Source organism: Leucoraja erinacea, chromosome 19 (genome assembly GCF_028641065.1).
Source record: "Leucoraja erinacea ecotype New England chromosome 19, Leri_hhj_1, whole genome shotgun sequence".
Lineage (NCBI taxonomy): Eukaryota > Metazoa > Chordata > Chondrichthyes > Rajiformes > Rajidae > Leucoraja > Leucoraja erinaceus.
The window spans coordinates 13579518-13605731 of record NC_073395.1 but is presented as its reverse complement, the minus strand read 5'-3'; the positions used below and the strand labels follow the sequence as shown (position 1 = coordinate 13605731).

The following is a 26214-nucleotide window of genomic DNA, read 5'->3' as shown; positions in this document are numbered from 1 at the left end:
TTCCAGCATTTTGTGTCCACCTAAGCATAAGTGCATTTTAGTTTATAAAGCTTCTTGAGCACAAATCATATGGGGAATGCACGAGGTGAATGCACAGATTTTCCTGGGGAATCAAGAACTTGAGGGCATAGATTTAAGGTGAGAGGGGAAAGATTTAATAGGAACGTGCGGGGAAACGTTTTCACAATGAGGGTGGTGAGTATATGGAATGAGCTGTCAGATGAAGTAGTGAAGGCAGGTACAATAACAACATGGAAAAGACAATTGGCCAAGAACTTGGATAGGAAAGGTTTGGTGTGATATGGGCCAGGCATGGGGAAATCAGACTAACATAGATGGGGCATCTTTGGCAGCATGGATAAGTTGGGCCAACGGGCCTGTTTCCATGTTGTATGTTCTATGCACAAAGTGTCAACATTGCAAGAACACTGAGACAGAGAAGAATGTTCAGTCACTCGCATTTCAAGCTGTGATATTACTGTGGTGATAAATTAAGAGATTTCCTGAGATCAAACAAATGACTTTGATTTATTTATACAACTGGAAATTAAATGAATTTTGAAATCCCGTCTTGCTCCCCTGCTTCAAATTACTCACCTAAAATATTCTTGATATCACCTATGACATTTTGATGATCAATGAAACTAAAGCTAAGTTAAGCCCTTTTAATCTTCCAGCAATCTTAACCATGCAACCGATGTAGTTTTCAAATATATTGACTGTATTATACTATCTATAGAATAGAGTACAACAAATGTGAGTACATCTCATAGGATGCCAGATATGATGATAATATCCTAGATTTTTTCAGCACCTGTATGTGCTGGATCTCCTAAGCAGCAACACACATAAATTAAAGCCAAGCATTAGCAGAAAATTCATTAATTTGCTAGAACAATATGAAAAATAGGAGAAGGACACAGTGCTGCAGAACATGGATAGGTGACGTTTTTGGTCGGGACCCTACATAATCCCACAAGAGCATTTACATTGCAAACAACCCCTTTTGACTTTTACCATTAACTACCCATCCGTTCACCAATTTTTAGATCGATGAAGTATGCAAGCATTACAATCACATTTAATATGATTGAGGAACAGATGGATCAAATTTGGGAATTAATTTACAGAAACAGGCCATTTGGCACACTGAGTCCACACTGTCCATCGATCACCTGTAGACTAGTTCTGTGTTATCCCACTTTCGCATCCTATGCACTAGAGCTAATTTACAGAAACCAATTAACCTACAAACCTGCATGTCTTTGGAATGTCGGAGGAAACTGGAAATCCCGTACGGTCACGGAGAACATACTCCTTGCATATGCAGCAGTATGTCATTGGAGCACGTGAACTTTAAGTCAGAGATCGTTGTAATATGTGGTGATGCAGTTGAATAGCTTAGTCCAATGAATTGATGCCACTTTACTCATTCATAGGATATGGGCGTAACCACGAGGCCAGCATTCATTGCTAAACCATATTTTTACCTTATTTGAATAGCTTGCAAGACGATATTAAAGTCAACCACATTGTGAATAAACGAAAAACTGCAGATGCTGGAAATCTGAAATAAAATAATAAATGTTGGAAAAAATCAGCAAGACAAATGCATGTATGGAAAGGGATCGGTTAAGGGCCTGTCCCACTTGGGCCGTCATTTAGGCGACAGGCCGGTACTGACTAACGCGCGACGGTCGCGCGCGTCATCATTTGTCCGCACAGCCGTCTGGAGCGCATGACATCATTTGAAGATGGACATACAATGCAGGAGTAAGTCAGCGGGACTGGCAGCATATCTGGAGAGAAGGAATGGATGATGTTTCGGGTTGAGACTCTTCTTCAGTCCGAAGAAGGGTCTCGACTTGAAACATCACCCATTGCTTCTCTCCAGAGATGCTGCCGGTCCCGCTGAATTACTCCTGCATTTTGTGTCTATCTCCAATCATCTTGGCCCCGCTCTGGGAATAGGAGTGGGGGCGGATCCGGATCCGCAACAGCCATGAGCCCCAGGCTGAGTTCGGCAATTGTTTGCCTGCTTCTGCTGCTGTTGGAGGGGAGACGCGCCGCGCCAGGGTCTTGGGCCTGCCCCACTTTGGCCGTCAGTTACGCGACAGGCCAGTGGCGTGCGAAGATTTAGTTCAGGACTAAGTCCACACTCCTCCACGCCACGCCACTCCATGTGCCCGTCCCGCGCTGCCTAAACGCTAGCAGATCGCATTAATGGCGCGCGAATGACAGCCAAGCCAATGTTTCTGGTCTAAGGCCATCAGAGGTAAGAATAAGAGAAACGAGCAGATCCAATTAGTAGAGCAGATAGGGAGGACAATGGCTGGAAGTTCTCTTAACAGGATAAAATAATGTGACTGTTAAGGAGCAGTTGAGCACATTTGTGCAATGTGTTTCTAATAGAGAACAGGTGCAGGAGTAGGCCATTCGGCCCTTAGAGCCAACACCACCATTCACTGTGGTCATGGCTGATCTTCCACAATCAGTACCCCGTTCCTACCTTCTCCCCATATCCCTTGACCGCTATCTTTACGAGCTCTATCTAAACTCTCTCTTGAGAGCACCCTGAGAATTGGCCTCCACTGCCTTCTGAGGCAGAGATTTCTACAGGTTCACACCTCTCTGGGTGTAAAAGTTTTTCATCATCTCCGTTCTAAATGGTCTACCCCTTATTCTTAAACTATGGCCACGGATTCTGGACTCATTGAACTCTTCCACAACATTGGGAACATGTTTCCTGCCATTAGCGTGTCCAGTTCCTTAATAATCTTATATTTCAATTAGAATCCTCATAGCATCCTCCTCACAGTTCACACTGCCACCCAGCTTTGTGTCATCTGCAAATTTGCAAATGTTACTTTTAATCTCTTCATCTAAATCATTAATGTATATTGTGAATAGCTACGGTCCCAGCACCGAGCCTTGCGGTACCCCACTGGCCACTGCCTGCCATTCTGAAAGGGACCCGTTAATCCCTACTCTTTGTTTCCTGTCTGCCAACCAATTTTCTATCCATGTTAGTGCCCTATCCCCAATACCATGTGCTCTAATTTTGCCTCCTATGTGGGACCTTATCAAAGGCTTTCTGAAAGTCCAGGTACACTACATCCACTGGCTCTCCCTTGTCCATTCTCCTAGTTGCGTCGTCAAAAAATTCCAGAACATTAGTCAAGCATGGTGTCCCCTTTGTAAATCCATGCTGACTTGGACCGATCCTGTTACTGCTATCCAAATGTACCGCTATTTCATCTTTTATAATTGATTCCAGTATCTTCCCCACCACCGATGTCAGGCTAACTGGTCTATAATTCCTTGTTTTCTCTCGCCCCCCCTTTCTTTAAAAGTGGGATAACATTAGCTACCCTCCAATCCACAGGAACTGATCCTGAATCTATGGAACATTGGAAAATGATCATCAATGCGTCCACGATTTCTAGAGCCATTTCCTTAAGTACCCTGGGATGCAGACCATCAGCCCTGGGCATTTATCAGTCTTCAGTCCCATCAATCTATCCAACATCATTTCCTGCTTAATGTGAATTTCTTTCAGTTTCTCCGTCACCCTAGGTCCTTTGGCCACTAGTACATCTGGGAGATTGTTTGTGTCTTCCTCAGTGAGGACAGAACCAAAGTACCTGTTCAACTCGTCTGCCATTTCCTTGTGCCCCATAATAAATTCACCTATTTCTGTCTTCAAGGGACCCACATTTGTCTTAACTTTTTTCCTCCACATACCTAAAGAAGCATTTACTATCCTCCTTTATATTCTTGGCTAGTTTACTTTTGTACGTCATCTTTTCTCCCCGTTTTTCCTTTTTAGTTATCTTCTGTTGCTCTTTAAAAGTTTCCCAGTCCTCTGACTTTGTGCGCATCTTTGCTATGTTATACTTCTATTTTATTTTTATACTGTTCTTGACTTCACTCGTCAGCCAGTCGCCTATTAATCCCCTTAGAATCTTTCTTCCTCTTTGGAATGAACTGATCCTGCTTCTTCTGTATTATTCCCAGAAATACCTGCCATTGTTGTTCCACTGTCATCCCTGCTAGGGTCTCTTTCCAGTCAACTTTGGCCAGCTCCTCTCTCATGCCTCCACGGTCCCCTTTGCTCAACTGTAATACTGACACTTCGAATGTTGTAAAATCTTGTTTTGCATGTGGTCCAGGCCATAAAGACATCAGATTTCCTGAGATTGTTCTAATAATACTATTGCATTCCAACTTTCCATTCCATCTTCCAAGGCCTCCATTGCAGCCTCCTGAAATCTTGTGTTTATTGTATTATTCTCCATAATTTCCCAGGTTAGACCAATTATTCTGGATGTGAATCTAATTTGGCATTACTGCAATGCCTTCTATTTAAAATAAAACAATCAGTCTTGTTTTAAATACACAAGATTGTAGATACTGGAATATTGAGCAAACTACAACTACTGCAGGAGCTTTGAGTGAAGTTGCATCCATGAAGGGTGGATTCAGACTGAAAAAGTGTCCCAACCCGCTACACTATCTGTTCATTTCCTTCCAGCTGCTACCTGACCTGCTATCCTCCTCCATCAGTTTGTTTTTAGCTTTAATGTCTTTCAATTCGGTGTGATATTTCCTCCACCTGCTTTCCCTGAATATGCTTTAACAGGATGTTGAGTATCGGATTTCAAATGGTATTTCTTGTTCTCCATCTGGGTAATCTGATAAAATGGCAATTAGAACAATTTGATTTAAGAGATCAACTGCAACAGTTGATCTGTTTTAAAAGTGACAAGTGTAAGCTCTAAATTTGAAGAAATTAAGTTTATCGAGGACAGAACTAACTTCTTTAGTTTGATATCTTCAAGTTCATCTTTCACCATCTTTGCACAACTAACTTTAGTTCACTTGATCTTGTTAAGAATATTACAAGTATTTTTCTGCATCATTGATAGAGCTTCGGAATTAGTTTCCACCCTGGTTCTGATATTTGGATGTGTACTAGAACAGCTGTGACCTTCAGGTCCATGGACCTGGTGCCAGAAATTGACGTATTGAATCGTATAGTTTCTGATTCTGTTAGGGCATTCCGTGACTTTAGACTGCACAACAACATTGCTATACTTCCAATTATAGATTTGCTATTCTTTGCAAAGGTAATAGACAAAAATTGCTGGAGTCAGGTAGCATCTCTGGAGAAAAAGAATAGGTGACATTTCAGGTCGAGACCCTTCTTCATACTCTAGGTCATTCTGAGCCACCTATCCGAGCACTTTGATTGGAAAGTGCCCCAGCTTCTCTCGATATTGAATTAGTCTGCTATTGTTTTCTAAATCATTCTATACAAAATCCACTGGAAATCTTTGTGGCGAACCCAAGACTGTTTCTATTCAAATTAAACGAGGTGGGTGGGGGGGGGGGACATTTACTGAAAATCTGCAATAACACCAGAAAATACTGCACAGACTCAGTAGATCAGTTACTATCTGTGGAAGGGGAAACATTTAGGTATATAATCTTCGATTAGACTTTCTTGGTGAAAGATTATCAACCTGGATAGTATAGCTCGGTAGGTTAATTGGCCATTGTAAACTGTCCCTAGGCTGTGAGTGACTAGTAGAATCTAATGGGTGAGATTGCTGAAAATGTGGGGTAAACAAATGAAATGGGCTTAATGTAGAATCGTTGCTATGACTTTATGAAGCTGTGGCCCTATTTCCCTTTCCACAAATGCTGCCCAACTGTCTCTTGCATTATTTCCCATTATATTCTAACTAATTGGAAGAGGTTAGAATGGAAATCATTGAAACGTCATGACACAGAAAGAGAACCTTGGTGTCATTTCCCATTAAGGGCAACTATCCAAGAGTATGACGACCTGAACTGAACACAATATTTGAGGTGCGGTCTCATCAACGTCCTCAGCTATAACATGACACCCCAATTCTTGTACTTGATGCCCTGTCTGATGAAGGCAAGCATGCCATATGCCAACTTCGCCACTTTGTCTACCTCTGACACCACTGTCAGGGAACATATGACTTTAGGTCTCTCTGAATCCCAAGGTTTTTCTGTTCAACAACACACTCCAGGGTCCTGTTATTTGCTATGTATGGCTTGCCTTGGTTTACCTTCAACAAAATGCATCACTTGGCACTTATCTAAATTGAATTTTATCTGTCCTTCCTGGGCCACTTTTCCCAGATCTTGATAATCTAATCTCAGATTACCTTTTTCACTGCCCAACACATGACTAATTTAGGTGTTCTGCCATCTACGTTGTTGTCCTAATTGTTAATATGATGAGCAGCAAGAGATGGAAACAATTCCTCTTTATTTACTCAGCTTAATATCTTAATTTTTAAACACTGCTGTCAAATTTCTTCTGAGTTATCTCCTCTGAAATAAACAATTCAAACTTTTCATGGCTGTACATGCTAGCTATGATCATTTATCACTGGAATCATTACAGTAAATCTCTTCTATGGATTCTCCTACTATTCATATCTTTAAATGTAATGAGGTACATCATTTGGTACACATTTTCTCCCACTTCTAAACACATCTACGTTAAATTTCACAGTTGTTGAAGATGTATGAATTAATAACTTCAAGGTGAGGGAAATGTGGTATTTGGAACCTGACAGTAGGGGCAAAATCTGTTTACTCTAAAGCACAACCTACCAGGTTTAAGGGTTGTGAATTTAGCAAGAGCTGAGCAGAAAGATGAAAGTGGATTGTGTGAATTCAAGACTATTGGGGATAGAACAAGAAAGATTTGATTAAGGGAGAATTAAAATAGAATAAGAAATATAAGATATTTGTATTTTAGATATAATCAGTGATTAAAATATGACGAAAGTTAGGAGTTCTATTTAAGTGCCAATAATAGCACATAGCACATTGTGAAATGATACTGAATCAGAAGAGCACAATGCTGAACTTATTTTGTATTTTTGTAAATTTAACAACTTTGGCTATTTTTTTTTTAGATTTGTTGTGATAGTAACAGCAGAGTATTTGAATGGCATTTTATAGAAATGGATCTTGAAATGGATCAGCAGAGTACTTGAATGGATCTTATAGAAACATATAAAATTCTGGGGATCTTATAGAAACATATAAAGTTCTTAAGAGATTGGACAGGCTAGATGCAGGGTATTCCCGATGTTCAGGGTGTCCAGAACCAGGGGTCACAATTTAAGAAGAGCCGAATGGCCTACTCCTGCACCTATTTTCTATGTTTCTATTTCAACAGTGTTCTAAGATGCTTCACAGGAATGTTATCAGAAATATTTTGAAACTGATCCATGCAAGTAAGTTGGTAAGAAAAGTTCCAAGAGAGTTGGATTGGAGGAGCTCAGATTTTTGAGGGTAATAGTCTAGAGGAGGGTTACAATGATAGGGGAATGGGAATCTGTGAAAGGGTTTGAAAATGAGGGTGAACATTTAAATATCATTACATTGCTGGATTGAGAGTGTACAGATCTGCTGACTGGGTACGTGTACGAGTACATACAGTTCTTTAATTAGGTTGCCTGATTTTCACTGAGAATAAATTCAATCTTGCCTGGAGGATGGCTCACTGTTCCTTTTATTCGTCCATAAAGTGTTTGTCTCCTTAGAAACAGTAACTAAGCAACAAATTGCCAAATGCATAGTTGAGTGCATCCTCTGCTTGGCCATTTTGCAGTGAAAAGCCCGAAAAACACCCAACCACAGCCGTTCCTCAATGTATCAATTCAGTTGGTATAACTATGATTTCTACCTACTTTGAACTGTTAATTAATACTGGGCCAGTGGTTACTGAGATGAACTGCCATAATTTTAATTGGGGATTAATTTAACCCTGATTGATAACATAAACTTTTAATGAAAAGCAGTGTTGATCAAGATTTATAATTTTTTTATGATGAAAATTTGTGATTGAGTACCCTTTCCATCCTCAAGAGGTTTAATTGTATTAATATTGTAGTATGGTGTAAGCTACAATAAAGAATCCATATATTCAGTTAAGTAAAAAAAAACCTACATAATTATCCAAGGATGCAGAAACACAATGGACTACATTTGTCGTAAATGTTTTTTTTCATTTGTGCTCTTTAAGTATCAAAATTCTGAATAACAACTCCAAGGCTTCCCATCTGTCCCAATTTATTTTAGTAATTTAACATTACACTTTGTGCATCAAATGAATCTGTGATGTAACACATTCCATAATGTGAGTATTTATGTTCCAAAATATACTAGACGAAATAGAACAAAATAGAAACCATCATTTTTGTGTGCTTCCTCTTTCTCAGTATTGCTGTACTACAATAAAACTCTGATCATATGCTCTTAGAACAAAGTGTTGGGCTACTAATATGAACAACGTCTAATTATAAAGCGTATCTGCCAATCTACAGCCACTGAAGTCCCGAGAGAGCTGGATTATCAGAGTTTTACTATACTTGAAATCACCTGACCATGCTGATAGTCTTATGGGAATTTTATATAAATGCAAATAACGTCTCAGGATTCTTCTGCAATTGCGTACAAATATACTGATCTGAATCTGAAATATACTGATGGCTGTGGTGGTTGACTGCAGGCAGTTCTTAGCCCAGGTAGTCATAACTGGTAACTCATATTGTTAGCCTAAGCTGCAGAACCTGAAATAGCTGGCTGTGGAGCATGTATAATGGCATTATAAGAAAAATGGTAGGAACTAAAATGTTGATATTCTGAGAGATCACACCACGTTGTTAATCCATAAAAGTAATACTGTAGCACCTTTTCTACACGAGGAATCGGGTAATCATTTCTTATGTGGGGCGTCTGTAACTGGAACATTAACTGTTTCTCTCTCTCCACTGATGCTTATCTGCTCAGTATTTCCAGTAATTTCAAGTTGTATTTCATATTTCCAGCATCTGTACTCTCTGAATTTTCAATTGCATGATCTTACAGTAAGTGGGGTGGCACTGCTGCTGTCATTTCGTCCAGAGCCACACCAACAATTGGACTACATTTCTTTTTATTTCCAGAGCACAGAAGATGTTGAGTACGTATTTCTTGAAATGTGTAGACCCTGCCCCACCGGAACCTTAAACATGTTCCACCTGCTGCTGGACCATGAGGTTTTCACTGACGGCTTGAAATTGTATTATTTGTCTGTGTGTGTGTGTGTGTGTCATTTTGCCTTTGAAACGTATTTCCTCGAAAACCAGACGCAAAAACGCAGAGATTTTTACATATTTCGGAAATCCACTCCCCTCTAAATGTGCTCAATTATTTCCCCAAATTTTGAATAAAATTTTCCCCAAAACTCACTTTAAAAAAAATCACCGCTTGCCAACTGCTGACGTCACAATGCCCACATGCCCACTAATCAAGGCCCTCCTGCCTCCTGGCCCCGCCCCCCCTGTCGCTGTGGATTAATGCAGCTGCTGTCAACGCGCATGCGCAGTTGCGCTCCCTCGTTCTTCAAAAGACGCAGAAAGAACGAGAATGTTCTGCAGTAAAGATCCTATAGCTGCGCTCAGCTATAGGATCTTTGTTCTGCAGATCGCTCATGCGCTGAGCGAGGTTCTCCTCACTGTCAGCGCAGCTCGTGAAGCTCCGCCCCTCCCATCCCCTGCGCGCTCATTCCAGCTGTGGGTTTCCAGAAAGTCCGAAGCCGCTCCTGCTCCGCATTTTGCAGCACACTTGGAGAGAAATAGGACTTTTAAATGTCCAGCTAGAACTGCAGTGAAATGTTCTGCATGCTTATATAATGAGATATAATGGAAAACTTAGTTATTATGTGGACTTAACATCATGTCAGGGATCGACATCGGAGCTCCAACCACGGGAGCCTGCAGACTTTAACATTGTGGAGCTTGCGGTGTTATTATGCGAATAATTTTATTTTGGCCCCGATACGAATCGGCATAGTATCCACAGTACAGTTTTAGTCAGATGTATTGTGCAAAAAACAATGATTTTGATTATCTTGAGAGTGGATGTTTCTGGATTAATTTATGGGAATTAAACATTAAATTTCTTAAATGTTATATTGTGAATTCTTGTGTGAATGGGATCAGTTTGTTATTTGGATACTTTGGCTATTTAAACATTTTAGTATTTTCTTAAATGGATAGATGTTTAGATCTAGTAATTGAATTTGATTGATTAGATGAATATAATTGATTTGATGAAACTGATGAATATGATTTTTTTGTTGGGTATTTAATATTTGTTTTAACGTTTAACTTTTATCATTGCTACTTGTTTTTCTAAAACTGCAAATAATAAATTGTTTCTGGTAATGTTGTTCAGTGTTTTTTTTCTTTACATTTTAAACAGATGTCTCCAAAGAAGAAATGCAAAATTGTCAATCCAAATGCCCAGCAAAGAGACTGATTTAGACAGCTTTCGCAGAGATTATCCGAATTTGGACTACTCCAAATGGGATGATCTACAGGACATTCTTAATGGGATAGTGGTGGACAGAAAGGCATGTCATGCGTGGCTTGAAGAGCAAAAACATGTTGTTTACAATGCAAAAGTTGAAAGGTTGAGGTAAAACAAGGTGTAGAGTTGCTTATTGGTTACATTCTGAGGCGTATGATGATGCTACTGATTATGATTTGGCAATGTACCAGCTAGCAGCTGATCTTCTCCATAAAGACGGTCTTTTGCTAGAAATTATAATTTCTTTACCTGTCTGTTACAGACTTACAGCATATAATACAATAATATTAAGGTTCTGATCTTGAGAATATCACATTTTTTAATTTTCAAGGCAGTCTGGGTGTTTATAATTATTTCCGTCACAACGGTCAATTTTGTAATTAGCTACAATTAGGTAACTAACTAATTATATGCTTTAATTTCCGGTCATCCAAGTAAGATGTTTCATATTTGTTTCAGAATGCTTCAATCTATAATAACTGAAAATTTCATTCAGTTCTCAAAGTTATGGGCTTTTATGTCAATTGACTGTCCTCGATCACAGCTTTTGTGCTAAGTCAATGGAAAAGCAATAGGGAACAAGATGCTAATTTCCCAGTATGAAAATGACCATAACTTTTTTAATACTGAAGATATGAAAGTGAATTGGGTATCAAATTAAAGTTATTTTTATGCTTTATCTGATAGGGTAAATCACAGACTTGATTTTTAAAATCTCAACATTTTGTAACATTCCCAGTTTTGTGTCTTGTTCCTTTTTTATTATGGTTGTATGGTAATTCGAGTTTCACTGTACCTTAATTGGTACACATGACAATAAACTTGCTTTTGAAACCTTTGAAATAGTATTATGGCTTTGTGTAACAAAACACTTCTGAATTAATATCACTGTTATACAGGCTTAAAATGGAATTTGAGTTGCATTTTTTAAATTCTAAACTGTAGAAAAAATATCTTTGTTTATTAATATTATTGACACATGAACCTAATTATTTCCAGTGTATGCCGTCTTTATTTTGAAGAATCTAACCAAATTTTATTGATCTCAATTATTAGTTCTAGTTCTATTTTCATATCAGATGCTACCTGACCTGTTGATGGTTAACAGCATTTTCACTATTTATTTCAGTTTCTTGCAAGGTAATGTTTTCCATATTAAATTCAGGGTGCTCAAGTATGGGATGATCGCTTGCATAATATATCCTTCAAGTAACTCCATTAGCTTAATAACCTAACAACTTCACATCTTTAGCAGACATCTGGATGCAAATGTCTAATCTTACAGCTGTTGGGTATGTACTTGTCCTTGATCAAATGTTATGATTCTCAAATGGGCCAATTGGCAGGTACAGTGCTTGTGCTGCCAAACTAAATAGACCATGAACATCACTCTTGGGAGCAGCTGTGTGCACCATGTGCTGAATTGACTCCACTGTCATTTTGAAATTAAGGCCATGGAAAAGCATTGGCCAAGCTGGTGGCTGTAAATATGAAAATCATTTCCCTGACAAGTAATGCTTTCAACACACAATGCTGTAATTTAACTATTTGGGAGTTTTTTAAAAGAGGCTATGAGTGAAAACAATACCCAGTTTGTATCATTGTGTATCTCATGTGCCTTGGCCCTTACTAGGCAAGAGGTTGTTAATAATGAAGAGTGGATCTTACGTAAGGTGAAAGATTATCTGTTTTCATTGGGCTAGCTTGATAGCTTTTCAAATTGTTGATTATTCTTCATGTTTTAAATTAGCTCAAGTAGATTTGCACGCACACAATTTTATTTTGTTTTCCGTAGTGTTGCCTGGTAATTTTATCATTTAGCTATTGTTCAAGGTTCTTTGGCTTATTTTAAATTCTATATTCAATATTTTGTTTTATATTTGATTTTGTTCTCTTGGCATAACTGACACGGCATTTATTGCCCATGTGGAATTACCACTGAAGTCCTTCTTGTGAAGATAATCCTACAGTACTGTTGGATAGGGACTTCCAGAATTTGAAGACAGTAAGGCAATATATTTTATTGCTGGTAATATTTAAAGTCAGAATGGTGAATGACTTGTAGGTGAATCTGCAGGTGATAATGTTCCCATGTGTCTGCTACCCTAATCCGACTTGATGATAGAGGTTACGAGTTTAGCAGGTGCTGTAAAGAGTGCGCTGGGAAAATAACTACAGTGTATTTTGTAATGGTGTACACTGCATCCACTGTCATGGAGGAGATGAGTGCATAGGACGGTGGATAAGACCAATCATGTGGGCAATTTTATCTTGGTCAGTGTTAAGTTTCTTCAAATTGTCGGGTCAACATTAGGCTAGACAAGTGGCCAGCATTCCATTGTGCTCCTGATGTGCATCTTCTGGTGTCAGATAGGTTTAGGGAATGTTAAGAGTGACTCGCTTGTCACAAGATTCCCAGCATAGCCTCAGAATTAAAGAACGTTCCTTTAGTAGGGAGATGAGAAGGAATTTCTTTAGTCAGAGGGTGGTGAATCTGTGGAATTATTTGCCACAGAAGGTGGTGTGGTCCAAATCAATGGATACTTTTAAAGCAGAGATAGATAGATTCCTGATTAGTACGGGTGTCAGGGGCTATGGGGAGATGGCAGGAGTATGGGGTTAGGAGAGAGAGATAGATCAGCCATGATTGAATGGCAGAGTAGACTTGATGGGCCGAATGGCCTAATTCTACTCCTGTCACTTATGACCTCTGCTCTGTTCTTGTACCCATGTATTCACCATATGAATTTCTAGTTGACGATCATTAAGAATATTAATGCTTGTGCACTTGGCACTGGCAATGCCTTTGAAGGTGGCAGTTGCTAATTACATCTGTCACATGAATGTTTCTTGCCACACAGACCATGATTGAAGGTCGCCTGGGTTTTGCTGCCTGCAAGATTTAGTTGTTTCATTTGCTGAGGAGTTGCAAGTGGAGTTAAACATTGTATCATAATCAGGGAACAGATCCACTCTCTGATCTTGAGGAAGGGAATCATTGAATATGGTGGGACCTAGGACACTGTCCTGAGGAGGTTTGCAGTGATATGATGGGGCGAGAAGTTCTCTGACAACCTCAGTTGTCTTTCTTTATCCGAGATCTGACCCCAGATGTTATTGTGTGTTCCTTTTCACTTCAGTTTTACGAGGCCTTGCTAACTGGTACAGATTTTGATTTGAAGGTGTTTTAAAAATTGAGCACAATGCTCATAATAATGAACATTATTACCACAAAATGAGCACTCTTTTGCAAATGGTTGTTTAATATATCAAACAAATAGGGACAGCATTGTGGCACAGCATGTAAAGCTGCTACTTCACAGTTACAGTATCCCACATCCAATTTGATCTCTGTTCTCTGTGTAAATATTGCATTTTCTACCTGTGAGATTTCCCTGAGTGCTCCGGTTTAATCACACAGATATACTAATGGGTTTATTGGTAGATGTAAATTGATGGGCTTACTGAAAGTCAACATTGTGAGAAATATGAGGTAGGCTTACTTAGTTGAATGCTTCCTTGATTTCATGGGCACTCTCACCTCGTCTCTAGAATTCAACCCTAGGTGTCATGGACAAACCCAAACTGGGCAGAGGTGTGTTATTGGTGAATAAGTGCCACTTCATAGCACAGGTGACAGCTTCCATCTTGCTGAAAGTACACTGGATGATAATTAGTCAGATTGAATTTAATCTCCTTTGTATGATCGAGATATAATTGGGCAATTTGTGGCCTAAAATATAAATATGCAACTTTTTTTCACTCCACCATTAGCTAGTGTCAGGTCGGTCGGGGAGTTCCCCCCCCCCCCCGTCATGGGTACCATGTAATCCCGTGCTGCCTACTCCATGGTCGAATAGTCGGCAACTAAACCGTCTCCTCCACCTGGTTTGGAGGGGGCTGCGGACCCCCAGCAGGACCAAAAACAAGACCTGTCAAAGGGCGGATGAGTTCCAAGCAAGCCAACAGCCATCCGCACTTCAGTAGAAGTTGCAATCACTGTCGTACATAGCATTGTAAGGCACCGTGCCTGGTGATGTTTTTGATGATGATGATGATGATGATGATGATTAGCTAGTCCCCTCTAGAATTTCCTCCCTAAACCTTTCTACCATTTTCCCATTTGTAATATGTTCCTTTCACGCCTCTGCATTCACATTTTACAGCATTTATAGCTTGACAATCCTGTTTGAAAATGCTTTGTTAATTGACTATATTAAAGGCACTCTGTAAAGGCATTGTTATTATTGTTTTCATTTCAAATTCAATTCCATTACAACTTCAATTAATGAAATTAAATATCTTGTCTCAATTTAGTCGGTTCACATCACACAATCAGCTAACTGAATATGTAAACTCAATTTACAGATGTTCCTTTTGCAAATATTTGCTGCGACATGATTTACAAACCACTTACACTGCAACAAATGATCTTCACTGCTAGAAGTTGACAGAGAATCACATCAGCATTAACCATAAGCAGTAATTGAAATCCCTGACACAGCAACATTAAGGAAAATCATTATGGTGTGGACTGACAGCTGTATGGAAATTAATTTGATATTTATACCGGCTATTTTGACAAGGCCTTATTGAGACAAACAATTGACATAATTATCTTTTATAAATAGACCTTTATTGAAGCAGAATATTAACCTTGGTAATTTCCTCATATGTTACAAAGGGCAGAAAAGTAACGAAGAAAAGGGGTTAAAAAAGAAAAGAAACCCTTGGTTAGATGTTAAGAATAAATGACACATGATCCTGAGTGACATGATCCAGGAAGAAATGAACTTGTTATGATAAGACTTAAAAGAACATCAGGGAAATTGATGGATTGATTATAACTAATTTCAAAAGGCAAACAAAGCTGCAAAATATGTATTTACAGAGGAGGTGGCAAGATGAGATATTGTGGGGATCAGAAAGTTTTCGAAAGGATCTGAAACAAGTCATTGAGGCAGATGTCTACTTTCCGAAACTATTCAACATAGATGAAGACTATTGTTCTGTACGTGTTTGTCTTGACAGATAGGAAAACTGCTCGAAGCTTCAAGATAAAGATTATTGTAATTTTCTGCATGGCGACAATGTGAGAGGTAACCATAAGCCTCTCATAATTTACCACTTGGAGAACTCAAAACATTCCAACTGTGGCGGCTTAACTAATAAAGCTTGGAAAATGCTACTGTTTTTCCTAAATTATATCATGTAATTTCTCTCCCACTTTCTTGAACAATATTGTGTGAAGAATAATCAGTGTAATATATCTTCGCTCATTGCTGTCAGTGCCCCATGACATGCAGTTAACATTGAGGACATGGCTGGTAACATCTGGGTAAGGTTTTTGCCCCGAAGCGCCATTTCATTCCTGCAGACTAGACCAGGGTGCTATTATCATATACTAACTGCATTGCTTGATGAGGCATATCATTTTGGTGTCTAGAGACAACAACAAGCTCGCCACTTGAAAGAAAATTGCAACAGTTACAAAATCGAGAAAGCTGTTGACGACACCAGCGCCTCTTGAAATGATGCAAGATAAGCATCAATATATCAAGAAAAGTATGGCCAGAGTGTGTAGATGGTCTTTTTAGATTGGCTTACAAACCTGAAATATCTCCAAGAAGACATTGTCATGTTATCAAATGAGGCTGGGTTTTGCTGAAGTAGAACAGAAAAGTTACTAGAAACTTGTGCATAAAGAATCTCTGTTGAGAGTTAGTCAATGCTTGAGTAACTGAAGTCACAGGAAAAGCAAGGAGCCACAGATATAGCAACATTATCATCAAAGCTACTCACTACAAAGGTTTTTTGGAGCACAAATTAAGACAGCAAGAACTATTTTTAAAAGATGCGTCCACACAATTAATGCATTACTATAAGAAGCGTTATCAGTTAAAGAAGAGGAAGAACTGTCCAGGTGTTTATCTATGTCTTTATTATGCCACCCAGTAAGAAACTTTGGATCTGACCATTGCAAGCTCCAACAAGCCCAGAATTTCAGTATCATGGCCATTGGTACACCAGGGATACTTCGCTTCCTTATATTAAACATGAAAGTCATTAGTTATGAACACAAGTAGACCATTCAGACCCTTGGGCATATTTTTTAGTTTGGTTTAGTTTAGAGGTGCAATTAAAATATAATTTAATAAAACAATGGCTGATCTAATTGCTAATTCAACTCCACATGCTTGCTTCCTTTGCAGTAACTTCCACCCGCTTGCTTACCAAGATTCTGCTCTGAAGCAGATTCTAGTTCCAGTTGCGTTTGAGTAAGAAATCCACATTCACTTAAGAGCCTTGTAGAGAGAGAGCGTGAGGGAAAGACAAGAAGAAAGCTAGTGGGAATTCAAAGGATAGACCATCACTTATGGCTCACTCAGAAACTAGTTGTTAATTGCCAACAAACAGCACTAATTCAGGAGCTTGAGCCAAGGTAATGTTGTTTTAAGAAAAGGCAGGATTAGTTTTCTTCAGAATATCATGGTTTGCTCTACAGTTTATTGAGAAGCTTTTGAAAACCAATTAGATAATTTTTGTTTTCTCCACAATCAGAACAAGACCTTTGCTCTGACTACATTTGTTCTGTGTTTTTTTTTAAAGATTTGGCTGCTTTCTCAATTATGGATGATAGAAAATGATGCACACGTTTACAAACAGAAGATAAACACTTATTTTATTGGATGTTTTGACTTGCTGTTGAACTATTTTCATTTTATCCTTTTTAGTCAATTTTAAGTTCTCTCTATAACAAAACGATTGTACAGATGTTCCTCGACTTGCGTACCTCGGACCTTTGCGCAAATTAGAAATGGAAGTGGTACTATACATGCATAAATTTAATGTTTGACGAGGGGACCACATAGGCACTCTGCCACAAACAGCTGACTGGTTTGTGGAAACAGCCTCATGCACAGTAGCGCACTGCTACAGAGACTACCAAGATGTACAACTTTGATATAGAACAGTAGGTTTAAAGAATTGCTTGCCAAGTACAAGTTTATGTAAGTCACCTGAATGATGTCATGAAGCTCAAAACATTTGATGCTTGGTGGCTCCTTATGAAGCTCTAAAAAAATATAGAAATTTCAACATTAATTCAACCTGGCAATTTAATTTTCAATTAAAAAAAAAAAGAAAAATGTGGTCAATACAAATTGGGCTTGAACAGTCTGAATTTTGTGAAAATTGAGTCGGCATTTTTTACAGTTGCTTTGCATTTCCAGTGTATTGGTATTTGATGTTTCTCACTTCAATAATATAATTGATTTCAACAAAAGGCAGTTGATCGGTTTAATTGATAATGGCGTTCAATAATATTAACACTTTAATTCTACTTTGAAGACTCGACATCATTCTGGAAATAGTTCAACTAGATTGGAGGAATTTACCCTTTTGCCCTTCCCTGAGGGATTACTTAGTCAGGTCACAACATCGGAGGCTTGGATTGCCTCAGCGCAGAGGGAGAGCAAGGAGCGAAGAGACAATGACTTTGGGACTTTAAACTGTGTTGAGTGTTTGTTATTTATTCTATGTTATGACTGCAGGCTAAACCATTTCGTTGCAAAAGGAGCAATCTGAATAACAAAATAGAGAGGAATTGATAATGGCGTTCAATTGTGAATTAGTAGGTCTGGTCTGGCAGAAATTGTGAATCTGGCAGAATTAAATGGTAGTGTAGAAAAATGTTATAAATGACGTTTTTATTTTTGTCAAATTAATATTGCCAACATTAACATCCAAACCATGTCTCTCTTGCTGTTATTGACATAGTCCTGCAGGAACGAGAAAAGCATATGATGGCTTTGAAGAGGTTACAAAAGATGTTTACTAGGATGCTAACTGCATTAGAGGGTTTTAACTATAAGGAAAATTAGACAAACTTGGATTGTGTTCCCTGAGTGTCGAAGGCTGAAGGCCAATCTAATAGAAGTATATTATGAGAGGTATACATACTGTATGGTAGACAGGCAGGATTTATTTCCCCAAGGTTGAAATGCCAAATACATAAAGGCATAGCTGTAAGGTGAGAGGGAGGAAATTTAAGAGAGATCTGTGAGGCTAGTTGTTTTACGACGTGGTGGGTGCCTAAATCAGTCACCTGCCAGAAAGGGTGGTTGAAGCAGATGATAGTGGAATTTGTTAGTCTTTTAGATAGGCACACAAATGCACACCGAATGGAGAGCTATGGATCGCATGCAGGTATAACTTGGCTGTTCTGCACAGTCATTGTGGGCCAGAGGGCCTGTTCCAGTGCTGTACATGTTCAGAAATTAAGTAATTACGTAATTCATGTAACACACCACATTATAAGTAAGCAATCCGACCATATTCTTAATTCTTTTCATATATAATAGTTGTGTTTTCCTGTTACTTTTAGTTATGCTTTAACTGAATCCATAATCACTAAAATTCCTACGTTAAGCATCATAGCCTATTTGAATGCCCTTTAGCCAAGCTCTTGGTCACCTTGCTAATATTTTGATTGTGACATTCACTAGATAGAGCAGCTCTCATTGTTCAACCCAAACTGACCCAATTACTTGTGGGTCATGGACCTTATACAGGCCAAACTGCATAAGGATGGTAGTTCTTCCGTAAAGGTCATAATTGAACTGGCTGGATTTAGGTCACTGTTAATGCCTCTATTTATTTTTTAATTCCAGATTTATTTAAATTAATGTAGTGGGATTTGAACTTGTGTCTTAGGATCAATTGTGTCTGGATACTAGTCTGATCACTTAATCACTTTGCTTTTCAATGACGTTTGTCCACTTCATTATCAATTTTCATGCACTAATCATTCTATGAACTATCTTGGTGTGTTTTAGTACAGCACGCAATGTTTTTAGTTTGTAAATGAAGCTAGGAATATTGTCATGAACCTCTCACTGAATGTAATAATCACCAAAGGATTATACAAAGAAACAAAGCCAATCAAATTATTGTACTGTGAACAGTAGCATTTGCCGACTGGCTGGCTGAAAAATCATGTGAAACACTGACAAGAACATCGTTGAGCCAAGGGGTATATTTGGACTTCTTATAGAGTTCTGAAACTTGGAGTTCTTAAAGTCGGATCTGAATGGATTCTAAAAAAAATAAAATAATCAGATTTCCTGTAATTTAGTTAACTGAATTTATATTGAATTTTCTATATTTGTCTATTTAAAGCATAATTTTGTTAGCTAGTATTAATCATTTGGAATTGGGAGAGAGGGGTTCTTGAAATTTGCCAACATTGATAGGAATCAGGTTACACAGAAAAGCTTGCTAGAGGTTCCTTCTTCAGATAGGAATCAGTATTGCTAGAGGTACCTTGTGTTTTAGGTAATTTGTTTGCGTAAAGATAAACAACTTTAGAGGATTATGAGGGATTTGCCAGGCCCATCCAGGAGTTTATAGTGCTTGATAGGAATGTGCTTGAGTTTACAGGCACCTGTTGGCGTTTTGCTTGTGTTTGAGATGACATATCAGGAATATATAATTGACAGGAACACTCCGGAAGGTTGCCAATTTTGACATTTTTCTGGGAGAGTGATGATAATTGTAGGGCCTGGAAGTGTGGCAATATTTGGCAGCATGCCATTATTTCTGGGGCTTTTCAGGACTTTGCCAGTAATTGCTAGGAATCCACAGCAGTGTCCTGGTAATTACTTGGGTTCCTGAGGCATGTATCAATAATTGCCGGCATTCCTCAGTAGTACGACAGTGATCGCTTGGGCTCATTGGGACTTTGTCAACTCATGCTAGGCCCCTTTGGGAATGCATCAATTATTTCTAGGGCTGATTAGGAGTGTGTCAATAAGTGCTGAATGTTATTCCAGGAGTATCTGTGGAATGCTTCATTCATTGCTGAGGCTCCTTGGAAGAGTGCTGGTAATTTCTGCGACTCTCTTCATGAGTGTATTGATAGTTATTGGGCTTGGGGTTCCTTAGGTAGTGTTTCAGTTCCTCAGGAATTTATCATTTATCCCTATAGCTGGTTGGGAGGGTGTCCTCCATTCCCGGGGCTCGTTTGGAGAGTGACAATAATTGCTGCATATTCCTGGGAGCAAGTGCCTATAAGTGTAGAGACCTAGTCTCCTGCTAGTATGCTGAATGAGAGCAAAGTTTATCCAGAGCTGAAACCTGGTTCTTGCTCGTTCAGCAGTAGGGTAATACTGCTTACCGCGACCTTTTACAAGGCCGAAGACCCGTGAGATGCAAACATAAATGCTGGAGGTCTGAATGATATATTTGTAATGGAGTGAGGTTGGCACCAGCTGCATGATTAAAGACTGCACTTTGCTGCTCAATTAGTTGTTATCTTTACTCGAGACCATGGTAGCATTCTCCATTGAGTCAATCTAAACTGTAAGTACACTATTCATAGAGTAATTTCTCTGCAATATTGGAGGATTACTGCAGTTGTGGAGGTGTCAATTTGCCAATGTGTAAAGGAGTCAACTTACAAATCAAGTGTGAAAGCAACATCATTGCTGCTCCTCCATACGAATGTTAAAGATTTACTAGGACTCTTTAAAGAATAACCAATTTTCATTTAATGCTACCTGAATAAACAGTCTTTCATCTTATTGATGTACCTATGTCAACACCATGTACAATTCCGTTTCAACAGATAGATAGTATGGTCAAGAAGGCTTTTGACACATTGGTCTCCATTAGTCAGTATTGAGTATAGAAATCGGGAGGTCATGCTACAGTTGTATAAGACATTGGAGAGGCCACATTTAGTGTATCCTATTCAGATTAGGTCACCGTGTTATAGGAAAGATGTTGCTAAGCTGGAATGAGTGTACAGAAGATTTACAAGCATGTTGCCAGGACTCGAGGGCCAGAGCTTTCGGGAGAGGTTGAGCAGGCTTGGAATGATGGGTGATCTTATAGATAACCATATAACCATATAACAATTACAGCACGGAAACAGGCCATCTCGACCCTTCTAGTCCGTGCCGAACACATAATCTCCCCTAGTCCCATATACCTGCGCTCAGACCATAACCCTCCACTCCCTTCCCATCCATATAACTATCCAATTTATTTTTAAATGATAAAAACGAACCTGCCTCCACCACCTTCACTGGAAGCTCATTCCACACAGCTACCACTCTCTGAGTAAAGAAGTTCCCCCTCATGTTACCCATAAACTTCAGTCCCTTAATTCTCATGTCATGTCCCCTTGTTTGAATCTTCCCTACTCTCAGTGGGAAAAGCTTTGTCAACTCTGTCTATCCCTCACATCATTTTAAAAACCTCTATCAAGTCCCTCCTTAACCTTCTGCGCTCCAAAGAATAAAGCCCTAACTTGTTCAACCTTTCTCTGTAACTTAGTTGCTGAAACCCAGGCAACATTCTAGTAAATCTCCTCTGTACTCTCTCTATTTTGTTGACATCCTTCCTATAGTATGTGTGTCATGCTACAGTTGTATAAGACATTGGAGAGGCCACATTTAGTGTATCCTATTCAGATTAGGTCACCGTGTTAGATGTGTGTAAGATTGTGAGAGGAACAGGTTTAGTAAATGTACAGTCTCTTACCCAGTGCAGAGGAATCAAGAACCAGAGGACAGGTTTAATGTGAGAGGGGAAAAGATTTAATAGGAACCTGAAAGGCAACGTTTTTCCACACAAAGCGTGGTAGGTATATGGAATGAGCTGTCGGAAGAGGTAATTGAGGCAGGCACAAAGTTTAAGAAACATTTGGATAGGTACATTGATAGGATGGGTTTAGAGCCAAATTCAGCCAGGTGGGACAAATGTAGATGAGGTGTGGGCAAGTTGGGATGCAGAGCCCAATTCCATGCTGTATGAATCTATGACAATAACTGCTTACGTAGAAGTCTTTAATCATATTTGAAGGCATTCTCAGGATGTGAAAGATGCTTTCACCCCTCAGGACCAGCTGAATTTCTCAAGAAGTTTGATTTTTTTTTTGCTTGTGGTGGGTACTCTAATAGGTTCAAGTTTCTCCAATTCTTTGCTTGATACTGGCACTGGTGAGACTAGAGTAATTTAGTTGTTGTTTGTGTTGAGTGTCAGGAAACCTATTTTGAGAATGGATTACATTATTCAGTGCCGAGCAACACAATCATCTGCAGTGTAATTGTGCCACTGGATCAGATGTGGAGCTCTGTCAATCTGCTGATTTTGTGACTTCTACTTCATAGAAATCGCTAATATTCACCTGTGCGTCATTTCAAACTGTTCCCTTATTTTTTTGTTATTTCAGAACTATCTTTTTGTAAATGTTCTGCATGCAGTTGTTCAACCTTTTTGAATCTGCCTACATTGATTCCCAATCCATTTGGCAACAAAAATGTAAGAAAGAAGATTACAATTGCAAACAGCAGTAATAATTAGAACAAAATAGGTTTTACATGCATCATATTGCGTTGAATTTCATCAGGGTCATGTTTATTTTATCTCCTCTGTTCTCCTGCAGATGACCAGTTCTCCAACCACACATCATCATCAAGCAAGATGCTTCAACAAAGTTTGGGACTGAATGACTCATTGAATACTTCATTGTTAAAAAAACAGTTCAGCACTGTAAATACCAGCTCTGTGCAATCAGCTTTGCAGTCAAGTTTGAATCTGAGAGAAGAGATCCATCAAAACTTTGAAGAGACCACAACACAAGTAAAAGACATTAGCTCGTCAGGAAAGGTTGTATTCTCTGATTACCCGGAATCTTTAGCAGCTTATAGCGACCTGGAAGTTATTCCTGTATCAATATCTAGCACCACATTGGTAATGGAGGAATACCAACCAACAACACCACTGCCTTCGATCATGGCAGTAACATCAGGAATTCCTCTTATCCAGTTGTCAGACCACTCTATCTCATCATCCTTTTTCTCCACTTCCATCTTGGTTCACCCAGTATCCTTTCTAATAAAGTCTGACATTCCTAGTCTGGCATCAAGTGAACAATCATCTGAAGCTGTAAGTTCATTATTTTCTTCATTTTCGGTCAGTAACTATGGTAAATGGCAGTCCACCATAATTATAGTATCAACAGATCGGCACAGCTTGGAGACAGTGAAGGATTACAGTGAAACAACTGTGCTGAATTCTATTGACATGACAAGGAACCTTGTTAACAATATGGAAGGAGAAAATGAGTTGTCACCAATTTCAAATGACAGTGCATTCATAAGTAGCACAGGAACGTTTGAAAACACTGGAGCATTTTCTATGGATCAAGTTGCAACTTTGGATTACATTGCCTTAACACCAGAACTTGTTTATGCAAGTTCAACATCTGCCTTGCCTTCACTGGCAACATCTGATATTGCTTTATCTGAAAGTAATACAATAAACAATGCAGTGATGCCAACTGAGTTTAATGGGTCAACGCTTTCCATTCATTTGCTTACACCATCCTCTGTGCATGGAGCTCTACCTTCTTCATATGACTTGTTTCATACAGAGGTTTTTGAGAATGGTTTTGGATCTGGTGATGACCTGGAAATCACAACACTCGGTATATCAAAGACTGCTGAGTTTGTTCCAACCTCCAGCTTGGTTATTGATTCATTTGATCCCGATGTGCTAGAATCCCAAGTCTATGACACCCATTTTCTAACAAGGCCAGTTCCACCTGTTTCCACCAGATTCACAGATTTGTCTGTGCCATTGATTTTCACAAATTTCAACAGCATCAGCCCTGCATCTAGCCATTCTTTAAGTCAATTGCAGTTTTCATCATTTGAAAATAATTTAGTTATTAGCTCAGTTACTCCTCTATTGATGAGTGAAACCCCAATATTGGTACCTACAGTTAATGAAAATTTCTCATTCATTGTAGCTGACTTGAATCTGAAACCAACATTATCGCTGAGTGAAAATGCAAGTTATCCTCCGCAAGTTACCAGTCATTTAACAGATTTTTTAGTAAATTATTCCCTTGAACCGACTAGTGGGCTAGACTCACCAATGGATTGGGTTTCCCCTTTAAATGTCTTGTCAACAGAATTGGGCACTGTTCTGTCGACAGAGTACTTGAGTTTATTTGAACAACAGTTAGAGACTTCAGCTATGCCTGAGACAACATCTCTTGAAACATTATTTAGTATTTTAACTCAAGAATCCTCATTTCTAGAATCAGAGCCTACAATGTATTCACTGGCAGAAAATACTAATAGTACAAATATAGTAATTCTTGAATCTTCATTCAGCAAAGCCTATTCCAGTAGTGCTTCAGAAATGACTTCTTTCTTTGAGATTATTTCACCTTCAGTTGATGTGTTACAACCCACATTAATGCCATCTATTTTTGAATCAATTTTCACTGCCAATAGCACCGCAATAGTTGATCGCACTACTGAAAGTTTAGAGCAAACTTTTCCAAGTTTCATTTTAGTCAGTTCCAGTTTTCCTACTTCAGCAAATTCTATCGCTGCAGATCCTTTAATTGCTCTGAACTCTACTGTTGAAATGCCGTTTTCTTTTTCTTCCACTTCAACCCCACATACCTTTCTAGATGTTCTCCCATCATCTACAGAGACACTTTGGATTTCTACTTCACTCCTGTTGACTCCATCTCCCCCACCAACTGAAAACTCTTCATACCCTAACCATGTGGAAACATTGCCTGCAACAACTATCAAAATCCCAGGCAGCAATCTCACAGCCACTCCAACCAGTGTCACCACAACTGCAGCAGCCAACAATATTGATTCGAAACCTACTCTCCCCATGACAACGAGAGCTACAGCTACTGCAACGACCAAGAATTTTGTGTGTGATATAAATGAACCTAATTCCTACCGCGTGAGAGCAGGTAAGGCATTTTTTTGTAAAATATCTTTGATTTAAAAACATTGTTAAATTTTAAATTAAGGGTCTTTGTACGTCAAATGCTTAATTTAGTCAAATTAAGACAAATGTAACAATCATGCAGCAGGGAAACTGGCCCTTTAGCCCAACTCATCCATGCCGACCAATCTAAACTAGTCCTATTTTCCTGCATTTGGCTCGTATTCCTCTAAACCTTTCCTATCCGTATACCTGTCCAAGTGTGTATTAAATGCTGTCACAGTACCTGTATCAATTACCTCCTCTTGAGGCTCATCCCATATACCCACCACCCTATGAATGGAAAAGCTTCCCCTCGGGTTTGAATTTAAATCTTGCCCCTCACCTTAAATTGATGTCTCTTCGTCTTCTGATTCATCTTCCCTAGATAAAACACTGGGGAAAAGACTGCACCAATGTATGGATACATTTAAAATCAGTATTAATGAAATGCCAGTCATCTGTAACCAGAGGTTTACATCATGCTGCAAGAAAGGAACTATCATGTTGTAAACTAGTTGCAGAGTTTAAGGTGTTTTGCACAAATCATTTTGGATTATTGTTGGCCTATTACATGGTCCACTCTGCAATGTTCCTGTTCAACATCAGACTTTACAATAAAACTAAACATAAATTACTTTGCCTTTTTAATAGTTATAACTAAAGTTTACAAATCCCTACAATTCCCTGAGAATAAGTTAATAGTGTCATTAATTGTTTTAAGAATTTTTATAAAATGTCTATGCTTTACAATTTGAATTATTCTGTATAAATAAGGTCACATTTATAGTGGGCATTAGATGTGTTTCTGTGTGAAACAGGATGAAATTTCTATCAGGTTCATTATCCATTTAGATCTTTCAGTACATTTGTAGTTCAATTGGAGATCCTTCCATTCCTGCTAAATCTGCATGGATTTCCATGAGTACATTTTTTAAAAGATTGAATTATATCGGTAGATAAAATCTACATTTCTGATTTATTTTTTGTGGCGTC

The 26214-nt window shown here is 38.8% G+C and overlaps 1 protein-coding gene across 2 annotated transcripts in view; it reads left to right on the top strand.

Moving 5' to 3' along the window:
- Positions 1-26214, top strand: part of si:ch211-1e14.1 (UPF0606 protein KIAA1549) — a 167674-nt gene that overhangs the window by 48470 nt on the left and 92990 nt on the right. For both annotated transcript variants that reach the window (XM_055650350.1, XM_055650349.1), the window contains exon 2: positions 22862-25204. In XM_055650350.1, the coding sequence (XP_055506325.1) occupies positions 22862-25204 (2343 nt within the window). The remainder of the gene's footprint in view (positions 1-22861; positions 25205-26214) is intronic.